At 35.8% G+C, this 17,814-nt stretch overlaps 4 protein-coding genes across 4 annotated transcripts; 2 read left to right on the top strand and 2 right to left on the bottom strand.

Annotated features, from left to right (window-relative positions):
- The first annotated feature begins 3,804 nt into the window (after positions 1-3,804).
- ucp3 (uncoupling protein 3) lies at positions 3,805-7,963 on the top strand. The gene is made up of 8 exons (XM_039675646.2): positions 3,805-3,899; positions 4,066-4,202; positions 4,296-4,490; positions 5,314-5,521; positions 5,599-5,796; positions 7,093-7,194; positions 7,272-7,452; positions 7,536-7,963. Exons 3-8 carry the CDS (start codon positions 4,365-4,367, stop codon positions 7,648-7,650), a joined length of 930 nt encoding a protein of 309 aa, XP_039531580.1. The 5' UTR covers positions 3,805-3,899; positions 4,066-4,202; positions 4,296-4,364; the 3' UTR covers positions 7,651-7,963.
- Positions 7,964-9,208: 1,245 nt separating this feature from the next.
- ucp2 (uncoupling protein 2) lies at positions 9,209-12,328 on the top strand. Its single transcript, XM_039676069.2, has 8 exons — positions 9,209-9,363; positions 9,482-9,616; positions 10,005-10,235; positions 10,579-10,792; positions 10,875-11,069; positions 11,612-11,713; positions 11,791-11,971; positions 12,058-12,328. The coding sequence occupies exons 3-8, from the start codon at positions 10,110-10,112 to the stop codon at positions 12,167-12,169; spliced, it is 930 nt and encodes a 309-aa protein (XP_039532003.1). The 5' UTR covers positions 9,209-9,363; positions 9,482-9,616; positions 10,005-10,109; the 3' UTR covers positions 12,170-12,328.
- Positions 12,329-12,349: 21 nt separating this feature from the next.
- Positions 12,350-15,237, bottom strand: dnajb13 (DnaJ heat shock protein family (Hsp40) member B13). Its single transcript, XM_039676068.2, has 8 exons — positions 14,965-15,237; positions 14,704-14,807; positions 13,961-14,122; positions 13,684-13,841; positions 13,500-13,613; positions 13,295-13,408; positions 12,644-12,720; positions 12,350-12,539 (listed from the first exon to the last, which is right to left on the bottom strand). The coding sequence occupies exons 1-8, from the start codon at positions 15,030-15,032 to the stop codon at positions 12,371-12,373; spliced, it is 966 nt and encodes a 321-aa protein (XP_039532002.1). The 5' UTR covers positions 15,033-15,237; the 3' UTR covers positions 12,350-12,370.
- Positions 15,238-15,380: 143 nt separating this feature from the next.
- On the bottom strand, positions 15,381-17,490 carry mrpl48 (mitochondrial ribosomal protein L48). The gene is made up of 8 exons (XM_039676070.2): positions 17,302-17,490; positions 17,054-17,106; positions 16,930-16,961; positions 16,356-16,438; positions 16,098-16,267; positions 15,853-15,955; positions 15,647-15,736; positions 15,381-15,509 (listed from the first exon to the last, which is right to left on the bottom strand). The coding sequence occupies exons 1-8, from the start codon at positions 17,320-17,322 to the stop codon at positions 15,432-15,434; spliced, it is 630 nt and encodes a 209-aa protein (XP_039532004.2). The 5' UTR covers positions 17,323-17,490; the 3' UTR covers positions 15,381-15,431.
- Positions 17,491-17,814: the final 324 nt, after the last annotated feature.

Genomic DNA, 17,814 nt, shown 5'->3' with positions numbered 1-17,814 from the left:
TAAACAAAAACTTGTTTTCTTATGAGATAAGGTTGGTAGAAACAGTGTCTTCAGAGTAGAAACACACTGACCCCTTGTGTCTGAATATGCTACTGATAATGTCATGCATATTGTATTATTGTGCATTCATAAATTATCTGTACTGTTTATATTCAGATTGTGAAGTTCTAAGAAGAGGACCTATTTATGTGTTGTGTACTGAGGTGGTCTTTTTCCTTTCAATGTAGATTGGATAATGAGGAGGGCAGAGTGTGTTTAAAAAAAGCCTATTGGCTGGAGCCAAAACCATTCCAGATGCTGTGTGCCATTTAGCTAGTATTACATAAGTTTATGAGCTTGACATGTAGGTTTGTAGGTTTGTAATTGTAAGTCATTTAAATAATAAAAGTAAATTTACAGTCTTTTTTTATCAAGAATTGTGGACTGACTAAAATTCCAGCTATTTGAGTGAATTGCCACATCATAAAATCTGCTAAAAGTCATGACAGGGCGTATTAGAAAAGTTTATGATAGGCAAGCAATCTGAAAATTATAGAAAAATCATGTGACATTTTGGTTGCTTTGAATGTGCACTGAAACATGGTCATATCTCCTTCTGTCGTTTAAAAACTTTAGTGTTCTTTATTTCATTGCATATGAGAGAAAAATAAAAAATATATGTGATTTAATCTGTCTATTTTCTAGAACAGATAAGCTCCAGATAAGCTTTTTCTTCATTCTTTTGACATGCAAAATGTTCCTTGTCATCCCCATAGTTATTTATGAAGAAGAGGGCACACATGACTCGAGTGCCACGGATTTCCATGTCCTCTGCCAGCTGACACAGCACTAACCTGCAGAGAATGATGAGGCATGATGGGACGGGCATATTAAGAAAAGTAAACGATCCAGCAGTGACATTAATGTGCACCATCGGCTTCAGGATTATAAATGCATCTTTTGGGACTTTCAGGATTTTATGAATGTCTTTGCATTCAATAACAAAACCAAGCGGCATTTAAAAAAAAAAAAATTTTAATTGCTTGTTCATGAAACAATAAATATACTGTTCAAAATCAAGAAAGTCAATTTTGGATATTTTATGGTTGTGGAAATCGATGGTTAAAGTCATTGCGAGTTCAATTAGTATGAAAAGATAGCTTGAAGCCATATTTTATCTGTCATTCTGACATTTAAAGTGTCCAAATACTTTTTGTGGGCCTGATAAATGACCACACATGGAGTACTTGCCTTTCTATTAGTGTGACCTACTGACCTTTCTTTCATTGCAGGGAGATGTGCCAGTTCCTTTCAGAGGAAATATTAATACACACGGTTGCAGCTGTCTATGGCATGCATGAATTAATGTATGTGTCTGCGTCAGTCGTGGATGGATCCGCTTTCACTAGTGGGCGTTCTGAGTGTGTCTGGTGGGACACGGGGGGTTGTTTACCTCTTTCAGAAGCTGAAAGATCACAGGGTACGTCGAAGAAACTGGTTCTAGCTGGATGCAGACAACAGAGGTGGGAGTTCAAGATTACAGACCAAACAATGCAGAAAAATGTCTTGAAAATACAGAAGGTAAGAATATTATAAGGTTGTTAAGCTGTGATCATCCAGTGATCAAGGTTTACAAAGGTGCAAATCAGTGATGCAAACCCATTCAGGAGCTCATTTGTCACACAACACTGGTGTGACCGTTCAGGAAATATCGTAACGCAACACTTTGAAAGTCCTGATCTCATGTACTCACACAAAAAGAGTTGTGATGGATATTTTGCCTTTATGTTTCCTCTGATCTTCCACCTACTGCAGCTTTGAGACGGCAGGTCAAGACAGCAAATATTTCTCACCATTTATTGAAACATGATAATGCCACTGTCACTGCAGCAGCCAAATGATAATGAATGATTATCATGTCATCATAGACTATTTTAAGTTAAGTTTCAAAATGATAGGGTAGTGTTTTGCTAACTTATTCCTCTCAGATCACCTAAGAAAAATAAATAAATAAATAAAAAAATTAAAAGTATTCAAAAGTAATTATTCAAGTGGCCAAGAAACAATAATTATATAAATATATAAAATCTATGAACATATGAAGAGTTCAGATGCAAAAGCCTCTAAATGCCATTTGAAATTTTCTTCTTTAATGATGATTTTTATCAAACTTGTATATTTAAGTTCAGTAATTTCACTTAAATAACAATTAATAGGTAATTATCATTGCCATTTAAGTGAAATCACTGAACTTAAATATACAAGTTTGATAAAAACGATCATTCTAGAAGAAAATTTCAAATGGCACATAGAGGCTTTTGCATCTGAACTCTTCATATATATATATATATATATATATATATAAGATATGATTTTTTTTTTCATTGTAATGTGTAATGTCCTTAAAATATACTCTCTTTTTTTATGCATTATGATCAGGTCTAGACCGGATCCGCATCCAGACTATAGGTTCCTGATTTACTATGAGCAGATGGACACATTCTTTCCCTCCCTGAGTCATGCACAGATTGGCTGTATAGGGTGGCGTTCCCCGAACAGCCTGTACAACTTTAACAAGTGTGGGCTGGACCAGGATCTTGGTACATACTGTTTTCCTCTGGCACGTGTGTCAGACATATGTACATAAAGGCGTTGGTCTCTCAAAGAAAACATGGATGGAAAAACCATTGTGTTTTTAATAAACTGATGGCAACTTTACTTGAAACACTGATCCCCTCTCTGTAAAGAGCAGAAATGAAAATGATCCCTAAGTTATTAGGTAAAACTGGAAAGCCCCTCTCTGATAGGATGAACTTTTATTCATAGGCAATCTCAGCAGCCAATGAAATCGCACTCAGATTACAGTGCAAAAGTCCCCCAGAGGTGTTTTGAGAAGTGGGGGAAAGGTGACAGAGGGATGTCTGAGGCCCATGTCAACTATTTTTGTGAAAAACAATAAACAATCAAATGAATCATTTTAAATGGAAATGCACAAGAAAATATTTCCAAAATGCTATATTGCTTATGTGCTACTTATAAAAAAAAATAAAAAATGAATAAAAAATAAAATAAATTTATAACATTTATAACAATTTATAATAATTCTTATAATTGAATAATATTACGTGCAATATATATAACTTAATACATATACACACACACACACACACCCATACACACACACACACACATATATATATATATATATATATATATATATATATATATATATTAGGGCTGTCAAATGATTAATCGCGATTAATCGCATCCAAAATAAACGTTTTTGTTTACATAATATATGTGGTTGCACTGTGTATAGTTATTTTATTTTATACACACACATGCTTGTATATATTTAAGAAATATTTTCATGTATATACTGTATATAGATTTATATAAAATGTATATTATATATAAATATTTTATATATAAAATTTTTTTTCTTAAATATACATGCATGTGTGTGTATTTATATATATATACAAAATAATTAAACACAGTGCACCCACATATATGTAACAAAAACTTTTAGTTTGGATGTGATTAATCATGAGTAATCATTTGACAGCCCTAATACTAGGGCTGTCAAATGATTAATCATGATAAAAGTACATGTCTTTCTTATCGATATAGGTGTTCCTTTAATATCGAGAACAGACAACAACCCTATGGGTGAACTACTAACTAGTAAACAAGTGTACACGTTGTCCCACCTCACAAAGATAAAATTAGAGTCGTGTGATGAAAGGAATACATGGGACTGGCTGCAACCGGCACATGCGCCTATAAATTCAGAGTTTGACAGACGTTTTCATCATACTCAAGTTGAAAACACACTCGCTGGATTAACCCTCAGATGGAAATAATTATTCTGCTTTCTCTCAGTACAATTTGGATTACCAATTTCAATTTACCACAAGGTTGGTGAGCACACTATATTTTCTTCAATTTCACCCACTATTGTATGCTAATTTACATGTTTCTGGGTAACCAGTGCTGAAATAATGAGAGATATTATTGAGTTTACAGTCAGGCTTTTTCTATAACAACCAATCAACATATGATGGGTTTAATGTTCCTCTGTAGTTGTGTGCTGCTGGAATGCTGCTTTGGGACATTGAGACACATTTTTTTATGGCCAAAGCTGTTGAAACACTTAAAACAAACGACAAGAGAGTTATCCTTTTGGAAGAAACTTGATCGTGAATCAGTGGTCCGCTGAGGTAAATTGAAGCTTAAACGTTTATTTAGATTCTTTAATCTGAATCAACATTCATTTGAGATGATGAATCTTAACCGTTGTTATTCTCCCTCAGGTAGAGAAACACAAGTAGGTGTGTAAAAGAGAGTAAAGTTATCTTGCTAGTGTCAGAAGCACAGAAAAAATGGTTGGAATGAAACCTACCGATCTTTCACCGACTGCTACTGTCAAGTTTTTCGGTGCCGGTACGGCAGCATGTGTTGCTGACCTGATCACCTTCCCTCTGGACACAGCAAAAGTTAGACTTCAGGTGAGGACTTATTAAAAAGCATTGCATAAAGGATATGTATTTAAGGCCCACAGTTTCATAAACAAGGCTTAGATTAAGTAGTTCAATTAGGTAATAACTTTTAAAAAACATTACTGATTATGTTATGTTTATATTATGTCAGTTGCTTTCAGTTGTATTTTAGCCTGGGACTATAGGCTTAAAGGGATAGTTCACTTTGAAATTAATTTTTGGTATGTTTTAGTTTACCTCAAGGGCATCCAAGATGTAGGTGTCTTTGTTTCCACAGTAGTTTCAATTTTGATATTTTTAGGTCAAACCGTTCTTGTCTGTCAGTCATATAATGGAGGTCTATGGTCACCACCTCAAAGAGCATGCACAGAGAAGTACAAATTAATCATGATTTAATGACTCGTAAATGTAAGTACACACTGATGGCCTAAGACACGAAACGAGCGGTTTGTGTGAGAAAACGAACAGTATTTATATAGTTTTACCTTTTGTAACCACAGCCACGTCCAAGTGATCTGGTTAAAAGAGGTAAAAACTATATAAATACTGTTGGTTTTCTCACTCAAACCGCTCGTTTCGTGTCTTAGGCCATCAGTGTGTACTTAGATTTACGAGTCATTAAATCATGTTTAATTTGTACTTCTCTGTGCATGCTCTTTAAGGTGGTGACCATAGACCTCCATTATATGACTGTCAGACAAGAACTATCCCTTTAAGCCTTCATGTCTATGAATCTGGGGTAAGAGTTACCATTTACTTTATGTGCCAGTAACAATCAAATAACAAAAAAAATAATTTTGATCCATCTGTCATGGATTTCATCTTATTTCAGATCCAGGGAGAGTCTATAGCTACATCAGGATCAGCCGTGGTGAAATATCGTGGAGTATTTGGCACCATCACCACTATGGTGCGTACAGAGGGCGCAAGAAGTCTGTACAATGGCCTGGTGGCGGGACTGCAACGTCAGATGAGCTTCGCATCTGTTCGTATCGGCCTTTATGACTCAATGAAGCAGTTCTACTCCAGAGGATCTGAGAGTGAGTGTCAGACTGTTTGTTTAAATAGAGACAGAAATGTTTATAGACAGACTAACACTCTGCTCTTTTCCTCTCAGATGCGAGCATTGTGACTCGTCTGCTGGCTGGCTGCACCACCGGGGCCATGGCGGTCACTTTTGCACAGCCCACAGATGTCGTAAAAGTGCGTTTCCAGGCTCAAGTGCGTCAGTCTGATGGATTAAAAAGATATAACGGCACAATGGATGCATATCGGACTATCGCCCGCGATGAGGGTATTCGAGGGCTATGGAAAGGTGAGCAAAAGTTCACCCAAAAAAATGCTGTCACCCTTATTTCATTCTTGGGAACAAAGACACACACAATGTTATGTTTATGGGGTCCAAACCAGTGTTGTTGTTGTTACCTATAGCTAAAAATAAAACTAATACAAATCTGTTAGTGAAATCAAATAAAATATAAATATTAGATGAACTTGCACTTAAAAAGTACTAAAATTACAAAAGCTAAATAAGTTAAAGCTAATTAAATTTAAAAAGTAATAAAAATGACAAAAGCACATAACAAACTTACTAAATCAAAATGAAAACCCATTAAATTTCACTGTATACAATTGGATGCCACTGAGTTTCATTGTATGACTGAGACTAAAATTTTTTTTTTTTTTTTTGCAATAAGAAATAAAGTCATACAGGCTTGAAACAACATCATTTTTCAATGCACTATCCCTTTAACTTCAGTTTCAGTTAAGTTTATGGGGTCCAAACCAGTGTTGTTATTGTTACCTATAGCTAAAAATAAAACTAATACAAATCTGCAAGTGAAATAAAATAAAATAGAAATATTAGATGAGAAAAACTTGCAATTAAAAGGAACTAAAAGCTAAAACTGAAATAAAAAATAAAGCTAATTAAATATAAACAGTAATAAAAATGACAAAAGCACATAACAAACTTACTAAATCAAAATGAAAACTGAGCCATTAATAAATACTAAAATTGCACTGTATAAAACTGGATGCCACTGAATTTCGTTGTATGGATAAAAATACACTGAGACTAAAAATATATATATTTTTTTGTCCTGCAATAAGAAATAAAGTCATACAGGCTTGAAACAACATCATTTTTCAATGCACTATCCCTTTAACTTCAGTTTCAGTTAAGTTTATGGGGTCCAAACCAGTGTTGTTACTGTTACCTATAGCTAAAAATAAAACTAATACAAATCTGCAAGTGAAATAAAATAAAATAGAAATATTAGATGAGAAAAACTTGCACTTAAAAGGAACTAAAAGCTAAAACTGAAATAAAAATAAAGCTAATTAAATTTAAACAGTAATAAAAATGACAAAAGCACATAACAAACTTACTAAATCAAAATGAAAACCCCATTAATAAATACTAAAATTGCACTGTATAAAATTGGATGCCACTGAGACTAAAAATATATATTTTTTGTCCTGCAATAAGAAATAAAGTCATACAGACTTCTTTTTTCAATGCACTATCCCTTTAACTTCAGCTCTCACATGCCATTCTAAGTGCATGTGTTCTAGTGGAGATAAACATGCATGTTTTTCTCTATTTTAGGCTGCATGCCAAACATCACAAGGAACGCGATCGTCAACTGCGCAGAGCTGGTTACTTACGACATCATCAAGGATCTCATATTACAATACGACCTCATGACAGGTATGCAACAACATGTATGTGCTTTCATTATGGTTATTTTTATGGACTTGTTGTCTAACATGTGTGCCCTTGTTTAGATAACCTACCGTGCCACTTTACTGCTGCATTCGGCGCTGGCTTCTGCACAACGATTGTGGCGTCTCCAGTAGATGTGGTAAAGACCCGCTTCATGAACTCATCCTCGGGCCAGTACCGCAGTGCACTTAACTGTGCCCTCACCATGCTAACCAAAGAGGGACCAAAAGCTTTCTATAAGGGGTAAGAAAAATCAATGACACCGAGCAATGCACACATTCTCTTTATCAGTACCACGAATGTGACATCTTCATCTTCCCCAACAGCTTCGTGCCATCCTTCCTGCGCCTGGGATCCTGGAACATTGTGATGTTCGTCTCCTACGAGCAAATCAAGAGATGTATGACTACAATGCAGCACTCGTGGGAGTCACCTTTCTGAATGGACATTGTCAGTATCTTCTGATTTTGATTGAACAAAAAGAGTAGAAAACAGAGGGATTCACGGTTAAGTCTTATCACTGAAAAAAATGCTGCAACATTTTAAGGCCAAAGGTCAAGCTCATCAAAAATGAAAGATGAGTCACCAAAAATCATGAGATGCATGGCTGATAAAGCAAAATGTGCATAATTTGTCTTCAATGTGTATGTATGTGCTTTTAAAATGTCATGAAAACGGGTCCATAGCTTTAATGAATGATGAATATTTATACTATAAATTGTAAACTGTACATTATATGGAAAATAAAGTTTTTTTTTATGATATATATTTCTTCTAAACTGTTTTAAGTATCAAACCAGGAACATACAACTCATTTAGATCACATGCATTTGATTCCCCTGAACTCAGGAGGCATTTAATCAGGGTCAGTGATTAAATCAACAGAGAGAGAGAGTACATCACAAATGGCTTTCACGTGACAAAGGATCAGTTTTCTTTTCCGGACTCTCGTGCTGATCTATAAAAGGCAGGCAAACAAAGTCTTCATTAGAACGGAGCTGAAGTTCACTTGAGGGAACGAGGAAGTGCATTTGCCCAATTAACAATCAGAAGACAAATGCAAATCTGTGAAGGGGGTGACAAAAAAGGAAGACAAGGAAGTGTGGCAGAAGAGAATAAAAGATCCCTGATGCTCTAAAAACTGGTGTGTGTGACCCTTGAATTGACCTGCTGAGATAGTCACACAATAATAAGCAACAGTGTGCAGTTAATGAAGCAAGTGTCACTGCGGGTTTTAACCCATGTCTCAGGTGAACACAATTATTTTGTTTTGCGTTGAAGTTGAACTTTCTCCAACATAGTTCCGCGATAACACACCTCCGTGAAATTTAACCAGAAGCAGTATGTAGTAAAGAATGAAATTGAGATGCTTTTGGTTATAGGCTATGTAGCTAAAACTCAGGAATGAGGATATTAAGACTTTACATGACACTGATAAATACTAAAAACTAACTTGAGACCAAATAATACCAATCTATGTGAAAAAAGCAAATGAAAAAAGCAGATGTGTCTGAGAAAAAAAGGGAGAACTGAAGGTCCTCCGTTATGGATAACATATGTGCCACTGCATTACATAATGATTCAGAATGACTCAGCGTTTCATACATATGGGGAGTCTGGGGCTAGTTGTCACACTTTTCCTCTTAAGGAATATTTGTCAGGGTAGATTTGTCAATTTTATAAAGTTTTGGTATGTTGTTACTGAACTAAGGTTACAATTCCGAAACATGAAACACCCAAAATATATTACACTAACAATCGACAAATTTAAACTAGAGCAAACCTATGCAGCAAATGCACAACGTACGTTTAGCAGAATTTACCTGGTATTTTAAAAAGTTGCTCATATTTCTTATGCTGATAAACTTCTTCAACTAACACATGGGTTTTTAGTTTAAAACCCATATTGAAAACAATGAAAAAATGAACGTTGGAAATGTTTATCAGTAAAGTCAGAAAAGGCGTTACTTACCCGCCGGTGACGTGTGACGCGTCACGTGACATCCTCGAAGGGGTTTAAAAGCATCGCTGCGGCGTCCGCAACAGAGCAGAGCACCTGTGTTTTTAAACTGTTAACTTTCCGAAGCAGTTTTTTATTTTTTCCCCCCAGTAAACACTTTTACTCATAGGCACTTTATATTTTTTTTGTTCAAGGTGAGTTTTGTGACCTTAAATACTTCGAATAGACTTTTCTCCTCTGCTAGCGAAAGTATTTTCTGTTTATTCGAAGTGATGCTGAGCTGTATGTAATATGGAGTTTTATGTCTTTCAGACTTTGGAGTATGTTTTTTATCTGTACGGGTTATAAACGTTTCTTTATGGAAGAACACGGAAACAAAATTCAAGTTGAAAGTAGTTTCAACCAAAGAGATGCTTTTAGAGAATCCTGAAGTTCTCATCTAAACCGGTAAGTTTTCCAAAAGCGTTTATTCTTTTGTTTTAACCAAAATATTTGATCTCGTTGACTTAATATCGCGTAACCATTGTATAATCTCGCACTTTGTGCGTATCGGCAACTCCTTTGTTAAAGTTCCTTTGTGTGGTAGAAAGTCAACAAAACCCCCACGCAGATGCAAACAGGATGATGACGTCAGTTTAAAGATTAGCATGTCAGAAAGAACATGATGTTCCTGTTTGTGTCTGTTGACTGATGATGGAGAGCAAGGCGTTGTCCCACTCCAAATGGCTTAAAAAAATTAAAACTGAATAATTAAAAGTGTCCCTGCAACGAAAATGGCAGATGTTTGCATAACCCTTATTAAAAAGAGTACTCATTATGTTTCTTCCTTATCCAGGTCAGGGTGGAGTCCACCTATCTTGTGTTCACTTCATTGGATTTCAAAACATTCCCTTTCATCTTTTACATTCCCGACTTCCCGTGATTCTGACTTGAATTAAACATGGTTGGATTCAGAGCTGGTGATGTGCCTCCGACAGCCGCTGTGAAGTTTATTGGTGCGGGAACCGCAGCCTGCATCGCAGACCTCTTCACGTTTCCACTGGACACCGCAAAAGTTAGACTTCAGGTGAGTCTTTGTTGTGTGGAACTTGTTTAAATGATCCAACTTTGCTTGAGTGACAGCTGAGTCAGCGTTTGAGCCCGGAGACAACAGACGCGTGTGACGACTCGATCCAGGTCAACAAAACAAACTAATCTTTCCTTTCAGGTGGATGGTTTAAAGTCACACCCGTACTGACGTCAGCTCTATTTCTTTTGACTCTTTTTACACGTAGCAACGTAAGCAGGTCCAGGCCTTGATGATTGTCCTTGCTGCCCCAGGATCACTGTGGACCCTTTTAACCTGAAGATGCTGCTTCCCTCCCCTGTGATTCTGTAAAGTTTCTCCATCCACCTTTTGTTCTGTACAGATTCAAGGGGAGACCAAAGGTCCTGCGAACACAGGCCATGGTCCAGTGCAATATCGTGGAGTGTTTGGCACGATCAGCACCATGGTGCGTGTTGAGGGGCCACGCAGTCTCTACAACGGGTTGGTTGCGGGACTGCAGCGTCAGATGAGCTTTGCCTCTGTACGCATTGGCCTCTATGATTCAGTCAAGCAGTTCTACACCAAAGGCTCAGATCGTAAGTTTATTCTTTGTGCAGAGAAAATTGTTTTTTTATGCAAGACCTCATTAACCCCATTTCAATGCATTTCCTTTATTAGACATCGGGATTGGCAGTAGGTTGATGGCCGGCTGTACGACTGGAGCCATGGCAGTGGCTTTGGCCCAACCCACAGATGTGGTGAAGGTACGGTTTCAGGCTCAGATCAGCGCCGGGGCCAATAAACGTTACCATGGCACTATGGCTGCATATCGGACCATTGCAAAGGAAGAAGGGTTTCGTGGTTTGTGGAAAGGTGAGCATGGGGCCCAAGTCAAAATATTTATATATATATTATAAAAATAGTAATAACTATATCAAAACAACTGATGTATATAACTGTTTAATCGCATTCTTTGTGTGAATTTTAACAAATAAAAAAAGTAGTCATCATTATTATAACTACATTTGTATTCGTTAAGTTTATGTAAGTGTAATTTAATAAATATTATACATTTAAATTACTACGACACTTATTTTAATGCGTTTATTATTTTACTAATAATAATATATTAACTTTTTTTTTTAAATATAACTAAATTTGTATGTGTTTAATTTCATTCATTACATATAATACTAATATACATTATTTTAATTCTATACTATTACCACTACTAATACTTAAATCTATACATTATTTAATGCATAGTTTTATATTTTCTAGGTTACCTTTTTAAAACTTTTTATTTAAGTAATATTAATATTTTATGTACTTGGTGCATAAACTAAATGTATCATGTGATTAACTTTATTCTCTCCTCTCTAATTTATACTACCCTTCTTATCATTTTTTTAAAGGAACTGGCCCAAACATCACCCGCAATGCCATTGTAAACTGCACTGAGCTGGTGACCTATGATCTCATCAAAGATGCACTTATAAAATCATTGCTGATGACTGGTAAGATGAGTCCGCAAAAAAAGTATTGCAAACTTGAGTTAAACTACGACAGAAATATTTATTGCTGCTCTTCACAGATGACCTTCCCTGCCACTTCACATCTGCGTTTGGAGCTGGTTTCTGCACCACAGTTATCGCTTCTCCTGTTGATGTTGTGAAGACAAGATACATGAACTCCGCCCAGGGCCAGTACAGCAGTGCCCTCAACTGTGCTGTAGCCATGCTAACTAAAGAGGGACCAAAGGCTTTTTACAAGGGGTCGGTTTTCTTGACCAACTAGAGCTTTACTGTAATGCTTGGAGGATGAATGTAGAATTGACATCTGTTTGTTTTTCTTTTTTTAGATTCATGCCATCGTTTCTGAGGCTGGGCTCCTGGAACGTGGTTATGTTTGTCTCCTATGAGCAGCTGAAACGGGCCCTGATGGCAGCGCACCATAACTGGGCCCCTCTTTAAGGGCATTATGCAGTTAGTTGAGCTTTGCTGATGTGGTTCTAACTTTCTCTTGACTTTAGATTTTGTGTGCATTGTTTACCAGTCTACTTGATCTTTGGTTTTTACATGGTTCCTCTGTCTTTCAGAATATGTGAAATAAAATTAGGCTATTAAAAAAAACTGTTTAATTTTCAGTATCAACATTTCTGATGACGGACTAGACTAAGTCTGTATTAGTTTTGATGAAAGGGCTTGTTTTAGAAGCTGTTTCTTCTCAGCCGAGAGCTTCTCTGGGAAATGTGTGACGAAGCGAATGATCAGGTCGCCTCTCTCGGATGGGCTGTTGGCCAGTGGCATTCCCTCCTGGCTCACAACCTTGGTGTACTGAGGGCTGTAGTACAAAGAAATTAAAACGAAACAATCTTAAATATGAACTTTGTTCAGAAGTTCTGCTGAGTAACATATAAACGTGAATGTTAAAGATGTTTTACTCACTGCACGATGTCATTAATTGGGATGTTGAGAAGCCTGCCATCTAGTGTCTCAACCTCTACTGAGAAACCAGTCAAAGCCTGTACTCAAAAAAATTATATGTTGGCTTCAACTTTATTTTGTCAAAAGGTTTCACATAACTGGATTATGTTAAAAAAAAACATGATTTGTTCATGTAACTTCAACATCATGAAATTAAGTAATTTTAACCAACCCAATTTAAGTAGTCTTGCTTCCTGGCATGATTAAGGTATTTTTTTGTATATTCATTAATCCATTAATATTTTATTTATTCTGGTGACACCTAATTTTGTTTAGACAGCACGTAAGGATTTTGTACTTTTAAGTTGAGACATAATTACATAGACCGTAAAAGAAAAAAACAATTATTATAAGTAAGCTAAATATAAATATATTATGTAAAGTGCACAACCTTCCTAGTTCACTTTTTTTGAGTGTGTAGAATTACCATATATTCAAAGTTAATTTATGAAACTTAAATTGACAATTCAATTTAAAAAGTGACATGTTAAATCATTTTGAACATATTGGTCCAATTGAAACCACATCACATGTTGAGCAAAACTAGACAGAAAAGATGGATACCCTCTCTGGTTGTGATCTATTAGAAATGCTAAAACAAATGTTTCTCACCTTCTCAAGAGAAATATTTGCCGTGTAAAACAGATCATCATTTTGGCGGACAAAGCGTGGGTGATGCTTTTGGCGTATGATGAACACAATATCTGCTGGGATGTTGTTTGGTCCCTGTGGAGAAAAAGATTCAATTCTGCCATGACCAAGATCTATTTACAACCATGACAAAACAAAATTGTGATAAAAACGTGTTCTGTCATGCCTGGTCTCCCTCTTTTGGAAACGTGATCCGTGTCCCTTCGTTCCATCCTGCTTTTATAGTGAAGGTTAAAATTTTGTCTCTGATGCTGGATGTGTGTCCATCCTCATTCATGACCTGTATCAAACATGTCACTTTGCTGAAATCAATTTCTCATGAGTCCATATACCTTGTCTGCAGAACTTACCCTACGGGATATCTTAATTTTTTTAGTGCATCCATAATAAAGGTCCTCCAATGCAAGATGAAGGTCTCTCTCTATTGGTGGATCCTGTAACTTTTCTTTTTGCCCACGCAAGCTCTGAAAAGCTGTGTTGACCTCACTGCCTTCACCAGTGAAGAAATCTATGGAGATATTACTAGGGTTCTTCAAAACACCATGACATTATGAACATTGATTGAACCAGGTTGTCTCTGGAAATGTCAATTAAAATCATACAAATTGAAAATACTATAAAAATTACCTGCAAAAGGATTATCTCCTCCGAAAAACTTCCGGAAAGTTTCATCTGCATTTCCATGGTAGACATATCCTGATGACCAGGCGCCATTCGCTCCCAGCTCAGATGGGATTCCTCCTTTTAAACCCTCCTCTCCAAACTTATCATAAGTGGCCTTTTTACGAGCTGCGTTGCATGAGAAAGGCCATCATCAACTTCACAGCAAATTGAAGGCTGAACTTGTGCTGTTTTCCTTACACAATGAGTGGGAGGAGGATATGGTATGTAACTTTTATCAAGTATATATTTGAAAAATTAATAACATTTACATGACACCTTAAAGTAAGATTTTAAACTGGGGTGCTAGGGGGTCTGTGAAAACGTTCAGAGAAAAAAAATGCAAATTAATGATTAAAACATTTATTTATGCATACATTAGGCCTATAATGGATATAATTACATTTACAGTTTTTGATATTACTTTTTTACTCCGTTTTTTAAAGACTAGTAGTCTGTAATCATGAAATAAATTATGGCTACTTTGTATATTTTATTAGTTTTATTAGTTTAACGTTATATCGGGTAGAACAAGATAATACATATATAATTAGGAATGTGAACATCATATAGGAGGAGTTCTTGGCATCAAAATTGACATAAAAAATGTTTAATAACGCTATGTCGACTATTCAACTGCTGTTGCAAGGTGTTTTTTTGCATTTTGTGGGTGTATATGTAATGTATATGAGTTTGTCTAGTGAACTCACGGTCGCTCAGCACGTCAAACGCCTCCGCGAGCAACGTGAAGCGCTCGGCGGCGCGCGCGTGGCTCCGGCTGCGCGGATGATGCTTCAGCGCGAGCCGCCGATACCTGATTATACCGGAATAAAAACAAATCTACAGCTAGCCAAATATTACTCAAAATGAACGTAAACGAAATGTTTGACTAGTTTATCTGCTTTTAATTGAATTCATAAACATTTACAAAACGAACGTTACTTATAAATTAAACAAAACGGCTAACTTACGCCTTCTTTATGTCGGCATCAGTGGCGTTGCGGTTTATTTCCAAAATAGTGTAATAGTCTCTGCCCATCGCCTAACTGTTTATCTAACTTTCCTAATTTATCTAATGTTTACACTTTAAACGTATCAGGGCACAAATGTAAACCGGGTCAGTAGGAATGAACATTAGTTTACTGTTGTCAACGGAGGTAGCTATGGAAACAGAGAACGGACTTCTGGGTAATGCCGTCGTTCATAAACAGCTGCAGAGATTAAAATATTCTGACACTGTCAAAAACATTAGGCTACAGCAGTCACATTTTAACTCTCTAGTGCATTTACATCCACTTTTAATAACAGGTCAAGACAAAAATCACTATATGGAAAACAATCGTGAGATAGTTTATTCATTACATACACACCAGGTAGAAAATGTCTGTCAAGTAAAAACACACTTTATTTAATGTGAAAAACATTTTTAAATAATACATTAATTATTAATTTTTGCAATAAGCCCCTCAAGCTCAGGTCTTGTTTTGAACCGGGCTTGATAATCTGCTTCCTTGTGCTGAAAAAACAAACAAAAAAACACACAACAACTTATATGAAGCCCATATCAGTTGATAGTAGTTTCATAAATGCAGCCAGACATATTAATATAAGAGCAGTATCAATGTCAATGACTATGAAGTGTAATTTTCTGACCTGCTTTACACAGAGTTGCACTCCCTCAGGCTGGTTTTTCATAAGAACTTCCGCAAGTATGGGAAAAAGTGTTGCCTTCATTTCACTGATCTAAATGCACATCACCAATAAATCACTTATAGGCTACCGGACACCTATCATAATCACATGCAATCATAAAATTAGATAATTTATTCATATAACCAACAACGTTGCATTCACTCTACCTGAACAACACGCTCATGGGTTTTCAGGACTCCATCTACATACATCTTTGTGCCTTGCTCCTGCATCACCATGACCTCTGTGCTTTTCGTAGGCAGGGCAAAGCTTTAAAACACAAATAAGAAAATTATTTTCACTGTTACTTTACAATAATTCATAAAATGTTAAATGATATATTGTTGTAACATAACAGTATATATATATATATATATATATATATATAATAAAATATATCTCTCCTTCCCACCTATCATCGACTTTGATGTCCAAGTGACTGCAGAGATTATGGATGTACTGGGAATAATGTTCCACTAGAGTCATGTCATATCCGGAAACACACACATTAAGCACACCAAACTCTGTGGCGGTCGCTTCTTTAATCTGCTTTGCCTGAATTTTGTCCTTCTTCTTCTTTGGCTGAATGAAAAAAAATGTAGGATATTCTATTAAATGGCAGGGAAAACTTTTTATATTGATGATGATGATGTGCAAAACTAGGTCTTACCAAAACTTTTGGAAGAAGATGTCTGTATCTTCCAATCCCATGTGTGGGCATTGATCTATACTGTCTGTTAGGCAGCAAAACACCTGGTTAGACACATAAAAAAAACATTTGATTATTACTATCAGACAATAATTATATTTGAACACTGGCGTATAATAAAAAGAAATTTTTTGATTATTTAATTATGATTATTTTTTACGGTCTATGATTACTCTTTGCAAAAATATTTTACATTTATCAATCAATTTATGCATCTAAATTACCCATTATATGTTTTGATGTCACATACTCATATTCATCTATTCTAATCAGACATTTAGTTAACGTCTGCTCTGAAAATGTACCCCTAATTTTTGTTGCCACTTCTCCAAAAGTTGAGACATGCTAATTTATCCCCTTCCGTCTGCAAAGTCTGAAATCCTGTTCAAAAACTACTAAAAGCTGATTATTACTAACAAATGTATTTAACCATTCATTGTTTTAATAATTCATTTTATTCTTTACTTATTTCTTTTATTTTTTATCCATGACTGCAAACACACAAACACAAATGAAAATTAAACATAGCTCTTACCCCACGGCATCTGCGTAGTTAACACTTGACTTCTGTGACATTAAGAGAAAAGTCAATGATCAGATTTAATAATATTCCCATTTAATATTATAATATTAAATATTTATTTATATATGTCACTTACTGGACCGATGATGCTGCACACACCAGCGCCCGTGTGTTTTGAAGAAGAAAAACCTGATGCAGAAGAATGACACAAACTAATGACACACACCAAAAACTAAAACATAAATTATGTTTGTAAAATACGGCAATCATTCATGTAAGTTAAATGTACAGAACTCAATTCTGCTCTTTCTCTACGACCTTGGCATGTCAACAACATACATTACTGCGACGATTAAGATTAAGTAATTCTCTAAAATACTACACCTTATTCAGGAAATTGTTCATTGTTTCACGTTGATATATTAATCCAGTAATAACGTTTTAATACAAGCAGTCAAAGGCGTAAAATATCAATCAGGTAAGCGCATGTACTGCGCCCGCTCTTCTTCACGGATTCCAGCGGGATGAATTTAGGCTCGTTTGGCACATTGCTGCCCCCTGCCGGAGCAAACGCGTCGCGCGTGGGACTGGTTTGTCATCACATGCAGTTAAAAGCTTAAAATCAGCATGATTTATTTAACATTCAGAAGTTATCATTATGCTTAGAAAACATAATAAATATTAAAATATATTACTTTGAAAGACTGTTCTAATATCAAGGTTCTACACTAGCTATTTAAATAACCATAAATTACTACTGGCACAGAAAGTAAGCATTATTGTAATACACCCCCTTTTAAATATAATTGTATAAAGTATTAGAAGAGTCTCCCTGTTCACGGTTTAAGGGTTAATGGAATGTGACGTGGCGCTTGCAGAGCTCAATCTAACCTGTTT

Source organism: Pimephales promelas, chromosome 23, assembly GCF_988280905.1.
Source record: "Pimephales promelas chromosome 23, fPimPro1.hap1.1, whole genome shotgun sequence".
NCBI lineage: Eukaryota > Metazoa > Chordata > Actinopteri > Cypriniformes > Leuciscidae > Pimephales > Pimephales promelas.
Note: the sequence above shows the minus strand (reverse complement) of the source record. Positions and strands in the feature narration are given on the sequence as shown.